The sequence below is a fragment of the Balaenoptera physalus genome, assembly GCF_965194825.1.
Source record: "Balaenoptera physalus genome assembly, chromosome: 11".
In the NCBI taxonomy this organism is placed as follows: domain Eukaryota; kingdom Metazoa; phylum Chordata; class Mammalia; order Artiodactyla; family Balaenopteridae; genus Balaenoptera; species Balaenoptera physalus.
Window position 1 is genome coordinate 26158671 of NC_138896.1, and position 13805 is coordinate 26172475.

Genomic DNA, 13805 nt, shown 5'->3' on the forward strand with positions numbered 1-13805 from the left:
CTTAGTTGCGGCATGCATGTGGGATCTAGTTCCCTGACCAGGGATTGAACCCATGCCCCCTGCATTGGGAGCGTGGAGTCTTAGCCACTGGACCGCCAGGGAAGTCCCGCAAACAACTCTTTTAATTTTTTTGTTTATTTATTAATTTTGGTGTGTTTTGCTCAGAACAATGAGCAGGTCTCTCCTCTTCCCTGTAGCTATAGGATTCTTATTAGTATTAATCAGATACATGAAATAGAGCTGGGATTCAAATCCTTAAGCTGGGATTCAAATCCTTAAGCTAGGGTTTCTTGAAACGGTTGAAGGGCAACCAAAAGAGTCAAAGACTGCAAGTGGGAAGAGTGGATATTGGAATTTAAGGAATACTGAATACTGATACTTGACTAGCAAAACTTTTTAGGCTATTGATATGAAGATCAAAATTTTCTCTGAAGTTACCGCTGTTGCTATGTGGACATAGAAGGGGGCATGCTCCCTTGCCATCTGTGTATGTTCTTATGAGATATAGAGTCCCAAGGCTTCAGGAGTACAGAGGAGAGAGAAATGTTTATGAATCTGTAAAGTTTTGGAAGCCTTCATGAAAAAGCTTGACTTAAATTCATTTATGTTTTTAATATAAAGTTTGGGATAATAATTTCAATAATTCCCTTTTCTCTTTGCCTAGAAAATTGCAAGGTGCTCTGGGGTTTACATAGCTGGATAGTCACATTTTCATTAAATATTAGCTAACAATATCAAAGTTGAATAGCCACAGAAGACAAGAGTACAAAATCATTTACAAGGCAGCAGTATCTATTGTGTCAAAATGATGAACAGAAAGGCGGCTGGGTGTTCAGTGGAGAAGAGACCCCCATGCGATGAGACCCCCTTTGCCCCCTTCTTGAAGGCAAAGGAACTCCAGTAAGTTTTTAAGAGTGAAGAGCAAAATAAGGGCGATGATATTTTAAGTGACATGTGAGGAACACATTATCTGTTTCTTGGCAGAGTGAGTAGATTCATCAGGCTGGAGCAGAGAACTTATACAAGGAAGTCGGGGGATGAGGCTTTATTTATTTCTTAGTTACATTACAGTTCATGCATTGTGTTGTTCTGTAGGTTTTGACAAATATATAATGACATGTATCCATCCTTATAGTATTACACATAAGACTTTTACAGACCTAAAAATCTCCTGTGCTCCATAGGCAATAAGTTTTAATCTCATTTTCACAAGGAACTTTCCTGAACATTGTGGTAACGTATTGTCTGAAAAGTTCTATTCAACAATATAGACAAAATAAAAAGATTATCCCAGTAACATTGGCCATGAAGGAAAGAATTGATTTCAGTTATACTGCTAACTGGGTTTGGTGTGACTTTATACTCATCACCTAATTTTCTTTCTTTCTTTTTTTTTTTAAAAAACATGTTTTTTAAAATAAATTTATTTATTTTATTTATTTATTTTTGGCTGCGTTGGGTCTTTGTTGCTGCGCGCGGGCTTTCTCTAGTTGTGGCGAGCAGGAGCTACACTTCGTTGCGGTGCGTGGGCTTCTCATTGCAGTGGCTGCTCTTTTTGCAGAACACAGGCTCTAGGTGTGTGGGCTTCAGTAGTTGTGGCATGTGGGCTCAGTAGTTGTGGCTCGCAGGCTCTGGAGCACAGGCTCAGTAGTTGTGGCACATGGGCTTAGTTACTCCATGGCATGTGGGATCTTCCTGGACCAGGGTTCGAACCCATGTCCCCTGCATTGGCAGGCGGATTCTTCAACCTTTGCACCACCAGGGAAGCCCTGGTTTTATTTTTAAGAAGTATTTTTTTTCTTACTTCCATATACTACCTGGTAAGTTAGAAAATTTAGATTTAAGTGAAAATGACTAATAAACCCACCTTCCACTGGTGAGCTGACATTTTTAGTGTGCATCTTTCCTATTTTCTGTTTTTGTGCATGCATTCTTTTTATTAAAAATAAATGGGACATATTATTTTATATCCATCTTTTTTCAACCAATACATAATGAACAGAATTCATTGTAATTCAGTGCTCTGCTACAATGTGCTTTTTAATGGCTATATAATAATCCACTGTATGGGTCATAGACCTCATAAATTCATGGATTATCATAATATAGTCATTATGAAATGTAGGAGTTTTGCTTTTTTATTGCAGGTGAAGAACTAAGAATCAAACAGGTGGAGTGATGTCATTTAATGGAAAGAAACTGGACGTGATCAGGAGCCTTCCTTTGTCCTAATTCAACCTCTAACTCCATTTAGTTATCTAATCTTGAGTTTTGTTATTTTTCCTTTCTGAATCTTAGCTTCCTCACCTTAAAAGGTAGGGGTTGCTTTATTATTTCGTAACTGTGAGTTTTCTAGGATGTCATAGCAAATCAGCAAATCCTGTCTTACAAAGGTAAGACTCTAAATTCTTTAATTAAAATTGCAACCATTCACAATTGTCTTTTTTTCTCTCTTTTTCACTCTCTCTTTTTCTCTGTCTAACCTCAGGCACACAGATTTAAATTAATTACAATCTTTGGTTCATAACAGATTCATATCATTGGGCCAAGAATGACCCCCTTTAATTTCTTTCTTTCTTTTTTGGTGTTAATATTATGTATGAAACATCTGTGAATTCCCCACTCACACAGTAGACTCTTTAAGGGTGTCTGCTAGTCAAAATTTAAGTTGTCATTTTTTAACACAAAGGCCATATGTTTTATTTACCATTATGTCTCTAGCACCTACGATAGTGTCTGGTGCACACTGTTGCTTAGAGCGGACAATATGTATTGCTCGGTTGAATGGCCTTCACGTGGACCTGCTGCCTGGATGAACCTTTACTGGTAGAGGAGACTATTGTCAACACTTGCTAAAGTGTGGACATTAGCAAAAGAGGCAGGCGATTAATATAAACTTACGCCATTGAAGTTGGTAATGACTGTAAATGGAGAATAAAGCAAATATATTCACTGGAAAACTAGGCAGCAGGGAACGACTGAACAAAAACTTTATTAAATGTGAGTTAAAAAAACAAAAGTGAACAAAACCCTTATTACATATTGTGATGAAAGCACAATGCTTGGAACTTAGCACCCTCAGGGAATGCATACCTTTGTCCCTGCAATAACAGAGAGATGGGGAAGGGAAGCTGGAAATATCGTCACTTTTCAAATGAAGATATGAAACTCAGAAGAGTTACATGACCTCTCAAGGTCACACAGCTACTAAGTGGAACCTCTAGGATTCACACTTTATCTGCTTGACCACGAAGGTATGAGCCTTAATGCATGATGATTAATTGTCTGAAAATGGTATTAGAGGTATTCAGAAAATTTGAGAAAAGATCCCTTCTGAAATACCTTTATTATCAAACTGTTTCCCAATCGAGGAAGACGATTTCCATTTTAGGAAACCATATGTAGATGGCATATACTAAACTCTGGGACTTTTACTCTTTCTTGTTCCTTTGTCTGGTACTTAATGGCCACAGAGTATCTTTGTTATCCCTGTATTGTATACATATCAGCCAGAAGATGAACTCCATTGGCATTAATTTTTTTTGCAAAGACCTTTTTTCTCTGTCTTGACTTGATACTTCTACTTTACTCTCCCTGGTGGGAATTGTTGTTTGCAGTGGATTTCCTCTTCTCCCCGGAGTTAGTAGGTCATCTGTGCTGTACTGCCAGTGTACCTGATTCCATCTTTATGCTGTTACAGAATTATAGTAGAGAACACAGTGGATTGGCGACCCCAAGACAAGATTGTCCTTAGCTCCTCTTCATATGAGCCTCACGAAGCAGAGGTCCTCACTGTGAAAGAAGTCAGGGGCCACCATATTAGCATCCATGAACGGCTCAGACACCGGCACATCGGTAAGGCTTTGGTTCGTTAGTTAAGGGAAGTGAATGAGCCAAGAAAAACGTGGTCGGCAACCTGCCTTGGGACCTTGGATCTGATCGGCGTTCAGAGGGGATGGATAATATTTTACTGCTGCCTTAGGCCTCATCCTTAGAAGGCTTTATCTCCATCCCTTCATTAATTTTATTGCCTAATTTAAAAAAATACTTTGATGTGAGGGAATTTTTAAACTTTTTATTTATAATGGCAAGCCTAGAAGCAAGCAGAAGGGTTAAGAACCTTGTTCAAGGTCACCGGGCATTTTCATGGCTAAGCCAGAATAAATCTCATGGGAGATGAATTTCCAGTTCATTTCCTGGCATATTGAATCCCACAGCCACTTAGAATGTGGTAGTTATTGTAAATAATGACTCCTTTTTCCATCCTTAGGAATGTGTCCTTCCTGACATGAAGTTCATTTTATCAATTGACTACTACTACTGCCCCAAAATATAAATAAATAAATAAAAGCCAAATACCTTTTTCTTGAGAAAAAAAAAAGTACTGAATATTTTAATACAGTATACACACTTAAAATATATTGCATTTAAATAATAAATAACCATATTTCCCGCTTCAGCCTAATAAATAAATTTAACCCAGGAAATATAGCTAATAAGTAAAAAACATGGACATAAAGGGATTAGGGGATATCTCTTGTCTCTGATATGTGAGAGGGAAATACATGCTTTCAGCAGGACTGTATCTAAAGCTATCTCTAAATCATGGTTTTAAGGATGATTTTGTTTCTAAAGAGTGGCGGGGAAAAGAGACATCGTTAGCAATCCTTGCCTATAATACGCAACGTACAATGCAATGTGGGGTGGGCAGTGGAACAAACCAGCAAGACTGGGGAGGCTCTTTCTGGGAGTGATGAGTTCCAGACCCGCCAGGAGAGGGCGCTGCCGCTGCTGCTTCAGTCCTATCACTGCCTCAGTGGATCTGCGATTCCTCACTCTCTCAAAGAGGTTCAGGAACAATGCACAACCAAAGGCGGGAATCTCACACTGAGGAATTGAAGGAAGGAGGCTGGGGACCCCACTAATTGGACCGGTCTGCCCTGACATCCCTGTCCCGATACCCATAGTGATTGAGGAGAAATGAATTCTTGCTCAAACACGCTCACTCTGATCCCAATGAGAGACCAGTGAACGGGCTTTTCATTTCTCAGCTGACGTTTGTGGAGGACGCCCGAGGAAAAGCAGACCTTAATGTTGGGAGGACTTCCGCGGGGAAAGGAGTGTTTTCATTTGTCAGGTTCGCTGGGTCCCCAGCTGGCGATCTCCGAAATAGGTTTTTAAAAATTTTTCCTTTCCCAACTCCCGTTGCCCCAGGAAGTGTCCACGTCATGGAGGATGGCCGACACATTCGTTTGGCTTCAGAGGTTGGACTTCTGACCCGAAACATACAAATCCAGGGTGATACATCATGCGGGGGGAGACTACTTGTGGGGTCCTTCAGGAAGTCCAGCGTGGAAGAATTTTCAGGTAACTGAAATTTTAAGTTACAAAGCACTACCAATTGGAGGCTATGCATCTGGGACACTCAGAAATTCCAACGGTGGGAATTTTCATTTATAAAACAAAATATTTGAAATAGATGCTTCTCTGTGCTCTGAGAAGCCATGAATTTTCAGTCCTAGTCTGTGCTTAATTATCAGTATGATGTTAAAATAATATACTAGCTATCAGCACACAGGCACATTTTTACCTCAAAAAAAAAAATATCTTCAGCAGATGTGAAATTTCCTCTGCTTTGAAATTATAGATGATTTAATGACCAATTGAATTTTATCTCTTTCCTGAATTTCTATTACTCTTTCCCAGTAGCATGCTCTATTTGATGGCAGGCCTCATCTCATGCTATAAATTAATAGTGTAAATTTAAATAAGAATGATTTCCATATTCTAGACTGCTTTAGGGATCAGTTAAATTTCTCTCATTTTTTTCAAGCTTTAGCTCTTCTGGAATGCTGCAAAGTTATTTGATTAGTACCTTTTTCTTAAACTTAGGTTCCTTAAAATTGATTCCCAAGTTGTTTCCTAGTCAAATAAAGTTCCATCTTAGAAACTCACTGCGTACATGAACATAGGCTCTGAGAAAGCCTAGAGCAAAGGATCTAACGGTTTCCCAAATATATTGAGCATGGAACACTTTTTGTGGGTATATCTGCTTTGCCAGTATGGTAAAGGGCAATGTTTGGACCTTAAAACAAAAGTTCGGGATTTCTGGTTCATAGAACAAGCTCTCTCTCCATAAGCTCCAGCTCCAGCAGTTCTCAACAGAAGTGATTTTGCTCTTCCCTCCTGGCCAAAGGACATTTGACAATATCTGGAGCCATTTTTGCTTGTCACAGCTTTGGTGGAGCTTCTGGCATATAGTGGGTAGTTGCTCAACATTCTATAAGGCGCAGGACAGCCTCCCACAAGAAAGAATTATCTGGTCCAAAATGTCAGTCATGTTGAGGTGGAGGAACCCTGCTCTGGAAGGCTAGACAAAGGCTGAATCCCGGTTGTGGTTGTGTAAAACCAAAACTACCCTGCAGTTTATGAAGACAGAGAATTAGGGAAGGAGCTCAAGACAGGGCCCCTTTCCACGGTAACTGTAGTCCAGGCTGGAACCTGATCACAAGAGCAGGACAGAAGGCCGATTCTTACAGCTGAGCACCAAAGCCAGAGCCCAACCACCAGCAATGCTGGCTTGGTCCTGAGCCTCTGGCTTGCTGGTCAGGGCTCTTAAATCATCCCCGGGGAAGGGAAAGAGAATCTGTATTCGATGCTTCTTATGGACTAGGAACCACGATGGTTTTCATGCCTACTTTGTTTCATTTAATCCTAATATCTCTGTGAGAAAGACATTTTATCCTCATTTTTATAGATGAGGAAACTGAGTCTATAATAAAATAGCCTGCTAATTTATAAAACTCCATTATGAACTTCTGAACTTCTTGAGGGTAAGGTTGGGGTTTTCAGCCCTGGTTTCCTAATATGGTAACTGCTGAGTATTAGGTGCTCAATAAACGTGAGTGAATTAAATAAATGAAGAGTTAGAAAAGTCATCCAGCTTGCAAGTGGCAGAGGCAATATTCAAATTCAAGCCTGATTCTGAAGCCCTTGATAACCTTTTAATTTTATAATCACTTTAGATTTATTAAAAAGTTGCAAAGGTAGTATGGAGTGTTCCTGTGTACCTTTCATCCAGTTTCCTTTACTGTGAAAATCTGATAAAACTCTGATACATTTGTCAAAACCAGTAAATTAACACTGGTGCATTAGTGTTAACTGAACTCAAGACATTATACAGATTCCACACGTTTTTCCACTAATGTCCTCTTTCTGTTCCAGAATCCAATCCAGGTCCCGACACTGTATTAAGAACCCATGTGTTTTTCTGTAACATACTCCAGAGCCTAGATGAGGTAGCATCTTCAGGGGTAGGTCAAGGGTGCCAGCTATGGTGTTGAATGGTTACAGGGCAGAAACGCAGGCCAGGGCTTAACAATTCCTGCTTTTAAATCAGAGACCTCTGTCATTCTCTTCCTTCTGACCGGAAATATCCAGCAAGTTGTGCTCAGAATTGTGATAAACAAAAGGAAAAATAAGAAAACAGTCGTGAACAAAATCATTGCTTAATTCTCCATCTGAATGCTCAAGACATCTTAAGTATTTACTATTGACTAGTTTTCAACCATTGGTTAATATGCACACAAGTAAAAAGATCTTGTACAATTTAAAACTATGAATTACAACCATGCAAGTATGACGGAAAAAAAGAACACTAAGTAAAATGTTAATGATGCATCGCCTTGACCAAGATTCTAGAACCACTTTCCGTTCTACAAAATAAGCTTTTATGTGTGGACACACACTAGCGTGGTGTCCTTTGTGCCAGAGTTCTCGGAGGCAGGTCCCATGGCCCTTTCAGCTATGTGCTGCTGGCAAGGGATGCTTTAAATCACATCGAAAAGTGTTATCACCACACAAATAGTTTTCAGATGTTTTATCATTCTGTGAATGTTTCCACACCGCCTACCAGTGTCTCCTTAATCAGTGTCATTTGAGAAATCTAGATACATTGGAATCCTGTTTGACCATCAAGAAAGACACACACACTTCATCTGTCCTTCTCACAATAGCTTGGTTCTTCTTGGCAGCTGATTTGCAAGGGTTCAGGTTTCTCATCTGTGAAAAGGGAGTGGGGAAGGTGGAAGATTAAGACTGGACTATCTTTGTGCTCTAAATACTAAAACGACACAACTCTCTCCATTTTTAATGAGGGGATTAACTTTATAGTTTACCTTGGGCAGGACCTTTAAAAAAGGAGAAGAATAAAGAAAAGAAGTAAGGGACAAAGCTGTGGCCTACCTAGCTAAGGACACGTGATCTCTGTTGGCACAGGACTGTGGCCCAATCACTGGAATCTCAGTGTAAAGCTGTTCTGTTTATTCCATCACATCCCGCATGCTCCCCACTGAGCCTGAGTGGGGTTTAACAGTACAGCCTCTGCATCCATATGCCTGGGTCCAAGTCCTCGCGTGCCACTTAGCCCTTCTCTGCCTCAGTTTTCTTATCTGTAAAATGGGGATAACAGCACCTATCAAATATAGGATTTTTACAAAAATTAAGAGTATATATATATATATATATATATATATATGTATATATGACACACATATACACACACACATATAGAACAGTGCCTGGTATATAATGAGTGCTATATTAGAGTTAGGTGTTATATTTATTAATTCAACTCATTTCCCCCCTATATTCATGTTTTTATCTATTTTACCAAGGGTACATACACTGACAAATTAGTGCTCATTATATTTTTAAATCAATCTAGTGACTGTATTTTATACTGTTTTAACAATATCTATTTTAAAAGTACAAATAAAATTCCCAATAAGACTAAATAATTCACTATCCTCCCTTGACATAAAAAATGTAGAAAATCTTCTTATTGTGAAAAGGAAACAGGGATTATAGTGTGGCTAGAATAAAATACAGAAAAAAATTTAAGGGTCTTAAAGTCACTTAAAAATATGTTATCACCTGTATCGTGTCTTCATCAAGAAGAATGTTATGTTTCTGGACATCCACTGAGCAGAAGTTTTGCACTTATACTTTTCTTTAAAAATGCTTAAAATATTGTATATAGTTGGCATTTCATTCATGCAATATCTTTGTGGGGATGGCTGTGGCCTTTTCACATGGGGTCCCTGAAAGGAGACATGACTTTGAGGTGAGTGGCCAGGAAGCCACATTCCCTTCATTCTTAGCCAGTTCCTTGACCCAGCCCTGCAGACAGGTGCCCAGAATCTTTAAGCTAGCTGTGCCCATCCCCAAAGCCTATCTCCTTCTCCTGTCTTTCTTTCATCTCTCTCCATCCTATCACCAGACTCTTCAGAATGCACAGGAAAATTTTCATGCAGTATTGTGATATTTTTAATGATTCAGATTTTGTTAGTGAGACTCAATGACATAAAATATAGTGCTGGTGCTGAAAATAAACGTATTTTAATGAAAAATCTGCATATCCCGATGCCATTGAATGGACCATCCTTCTGCCTTTTGTAGGGAAGAAGCAAGTATCTGATGACATGTATTTTGCTTGCAGGTATCCTTCAACTTTTCAATGTGGAAATTCAGAACTTTGGTTCGCCACTGTATTCTTCCATCGAGCTCTTTGATATGTCGGCAGGATCCTGGATAATATCTTGTACTCTGCACCAAAGCTGTGGTGGGGGCATTCGTGCAGCTGCCAGTCAGGGGATCGTTTTAAATGACAATGTAGTGTTTAGCACAGCTGGCCATGGCATTGATTTGGAGGGTCAGGGCTATTCTCTCTCTAATAACCTTGTGGTTCTGATGACACAGTCAGCGTGGTCTCCCGTTTGGGTGGCAGGAATCAAAGTGAATCAGGCAAAGGACATCCATCTCCATGGCAACGTTGTGGCGGGATCCGAGAGACTTGGCTTTCACATCCGAGGCTACAGGTGCTCCTCTCCTGAAGCTCTTTGGTCTGACAACGTGGCCCACTCAAGTCTTCACGGCCTTCATCTCTATAAGGAGACTGGACTTGACAACTGTACCAATATCTCTGGCTTCTTGGCTTTCAAGAACTTTGACTATGGCGCCATGCTCCATGTGGAGAATGGCATGGAAATAGAGAACCTCACTCTGGTGGACAATACTATTGGCCTTTTGGCAGTAGTTTATGTGTCTTCTGCTCCACAGTGTTATAGTGAAAATCTACAGATTGTGGTTAGGAATTCAGTCATTGTGGCTACTAGCTCATCTTTTGACTGCATTCAGGACAGAGTTAAGCCTCGTTCTGCCAACGTGACGTCACCTGATCGAGCTCCTTCCAATCCCAGAGGGGGTCGAGTTGGTATTTTGTGGCCTGTATTCGTCTCAGAACCAAATCGGTGGCCTCAGGAGCCATGGCACAAAGTGAGGAACGGCCATTTAATTTCAGGCATCATGAAACTTCAAGGTAGGATGTTTGGGTTTCCAAGCAATGTAGTGTCATACGTCTGTGCGTAGAAGCTTTAACAGCATTTTGAAATTATATCAACAAAAGCGTACAGTGTAGTCTGGTGCTTGCTGTCCAATTGACCGTCTACTGGGCATTGATAACTACAATGGTAGTTTATAATGACAGTGAGTGATTTCTTTAAAAAGTCAGTGCTCTATACATGTTGAAGAGCTTTCACAAGGAAATATTTAATTTGATTATATGCCTAATCTCTTAGGTACGTGTTACTTTTCCTGTCATACAGAGGAGGAAATTGATACATGGAAGTTGTGCCTCAGTGAGGTTGTCAAGTAGTTGGTGGGGCAGCCAGGATTAAATTCAATTATACTACAACCTACGCAGAGAATCTTCTGTCAGCTCTCTTTTGTACTATTGTACTCACTCCTCACTGGATTTTGATCAAACCTTTGATGGAAAGTATTGCTCTTAAGATGTCAATGTGTTGGAATGCTCTTCTACTTTGTATACAATGTCCATGTCTTCAAGAATTAAAGATATTTTAAGTCAAGATTTATGTAAACTCCTGGAACTACCCTGGACAGTAGCTTAAACTTACTCCTGGACATACGTTAGTATAAGAATATTTAGTTGTATAGTCTGTATTTGTGGTTGGTAGTTTATATGATATAATGTTGTAATACCTTAAACATTTTTTTTCAGATGTAACCTTTTCTAGTTTTGTGAAGAGTTGCTATAGCGATGATCTAGATGTCTGCATTCTGTCCAATGCAGAGAACACTGGAATCGTGCCTCTAATAACGGCAGAGAGGACCAGGATGCTAAAGATCAAAGATAAAAACAAGTTCTACTTTCCTCCTTTACAAACCAGGTACCGGTTTTGGTATTTATAGTAAGCCATATTTATGAAGGGTTTGGTTATTCTCCAAATACCTGAACATGTTTTTTAAACAAGGATAAAATCATCAATGGGAATAGAAATAAGTCCTTCTAGAAAAATACAGTAGATTGATTGGTCCCAATTCTTTACCCTCCTATATTTGTGCCCTTTGAGATATGATTTTTGCAATCTCTCTCACTGAAGAGAAAGAGACTGTTTCTCTCTTCCTTGAATCTGGAATCCACCACGTGATGTCCTCTGGCAGACAAAAGCGGCAGAAGTGATGGATTGCAAGTTTTATTGATATTGTTTAATTGTTTTATCTTTATTAGAGGTAGTTCTTTGGGATGTTTTCTAAATCAATGGAAAAAATTGACCCTGATTCTTGAACCTTCCATGGAGTATGGTGTCACTAGTTTTCAGAAGGAGGCTTGGGTGTCCTTGTGCAGGCACTGGTGGGGAAGGAGACCATGTCTGCTGTTAGGAATCCCTAAAATGAACCATATGGCTTAGACAGACATTTGCTCTCAGACCAGGCGTAACTATTGTTCTTGAACGTATGATCTGAGAGTTTTATTCAAGAATCTGAAAACTAGACAAGGAATTTTTTTTTTTTTTTTTACTGTAAGAGGGAGTGGGAAAGTCAGAGCAGGGAAAATGGGTTATTTTTTCTTTCCTATAACATTGGGAAAACTTCTTTAGTTGGAATAAAAGAATCAGGAAAAGCACCCTAATTAGAAAGTTTATATGTTTGGCCCAACACCAATCTCTTTTTGATGCCCATCCCTGAACCGTTTTGGAACCTAAACATTATTAGGTATACAATTTGTGTTATTCTGTCATTTTTTTCTACTGTCCAATCTTCCTTATATTCAGATCTTACCTATGGGATGAAATAGTTATAAAGCTAAATGATATTAGAATTTGATTCTTTGTACTATTAATACCTGACACATGGTTGGCATGCAATAAATATTTAATATTATTACTAATGGTACCTAAAAATGTTAGATGAGAGGAAATGAAATAAATTCTCTATAATTCAATGTTATAATTGCCAATAACTTGTTTATATACCCTGCTTGACTCTAAATTCTGATGCCTATGTTTATCACCATTGTATTCCCCAACGTACAAGCAGTAGGTTTTCAATAGATATTTGTTGAATGAGAACATCTTTTTTTTACATTGTTTTTATATAGCACAAGTATAATCGATATTTATAATGATAATCTTAAAATACTGCAAGGCCCCAAAGTTCCATAAAGCATTGATCACATCATGTTTAATAAATATTAGTTAGGGGCATTTTATTGTATCTTGCATCTTAGAAAATTAGTGATTTATGTAAAGATTATATAACTCGATATCCAGAATATTTGGTTAATAAGAATTGTCTTTTTTTCTTGACCATATAACTGGGAAATAACATTTTCTATAGAGTGTTATTTCATATCTAGATAACATGTTATTAATAATAAAATTTTATTGAATTTATTTTTCATAACGTCAGCACTACCAGTATATGTTTCCTTTTGGCGGCTTATCATGGAAATGAGAGAGTTGCTTTCTATCTATCTTCCCAGGAAAGATTTAGGAATGCTGGTCTGCTCTGAATCTGATTGTGAAAGTCCTAGAAAATATCTCTTTAAGGATCTGGATGGGAGAGCCCTGGGTCTGCCTCCACCAGTTTCTGTATTTCCTAAAATTGAAGCAGAATGGACTGGATCCTTCTTCAACACAGGTCAGTTCTATCTGAACTCGATGTCTCCAGTAGAGGGAACAAGCATGGGACGGAGCTGGTTTGGCTGGGTGGTCCAGTGGGAACAAAATATCCTGGAGAGGAACTGAGCAATAGAGTTGGAGTCTGTGCCAGTAAGCTGCTCAACTCACCTCTATCTCAGGAATGTTGGGTGCTTAAGGGATGTCACAATACCACCGTTTTGCCCTCCATGAGATTGCCTGTGGTCCATGTCAAAGGTACAGACTCCCAACACCCACCTGTGCACAGGTGAAGAGAATGGTCCTCTCACTAGGTTGGTCTCCTGGGCCTGAAGCAGCACTCTCTGTGCTCAGCGTTTCACACTGTCTGCCTTGGAAGCAGTTCCTCTGGATTCTGAATCTTTCTCTTCCACCAGAGCTAAATGCCCTCACTCTGGAAAGGGTGGTAGACTAGATGGCATGCCTTCTTTTTTGCCTTCTTTTTCTCCATCTTCTAATTGTCCCTGGGGGACTATAATCAAAATCCCTTCTTATCCTTCTTGCTTTTATAAGCCCATCCGGCTCTCAATTTTTATAGCTGGACCCCTGGAGAGATCATCATCTTTCTACTTCTACAAACAACGCAACTCTGAGCTTACATTTTTGTTCAGGTGGAAGCTGCTGCAAGTACATCCAAAGAACTTTCCCAACTTTCTTCCTACTTCATTGGATGACTCTTTTCAGACTTCTTTTCTAGTCTCCCTTTCTCTTTTGAAGTTTTGAATATTCCAGGACTATGTCCTCAGACCTCTTCTCTTCCTATCTTGCTCCTAAATCCAAAGTTGA

At 39.3% G+C, this 13805-nt stretch overlaps 1 protein-coding gene across 18 annotated transcripts in view; it reads left to right on the forward strand.

The window, feature by feature from the left end:
• Positions 1-13805, forward strand: part of PKHD1 (PKHD1 ciliary IPT domain containing fibrocystin/polyductin) — a 439380-nt gene that overhangs the window by 321116 nt on the left and 104459 nt on the right. For all 18 annotated transcript variants that reach the window (XM_082411613.1, XM_082411609.1, XM_082411612.1 and 15 more), the window contains 5 exons: positions 3701-3855; positions 5215-5367; positions 9500-10378; positions 11081-11249; positions 12845-13002. In XM_082411613.1, coding sequence (XP_082267739.1) covers positions 3701-3855; positions 5215-5367; positions 9500-10378; positions 11081-11249; positions 12845-13002 — 1514 coding nt within the window. The remainder of the gene's footprint in view (positions 1-3700; positions 3856-5214; positions 5368-9499; positions 10379-11080; positions 11250-12844; positions 13003-13805) is intronic.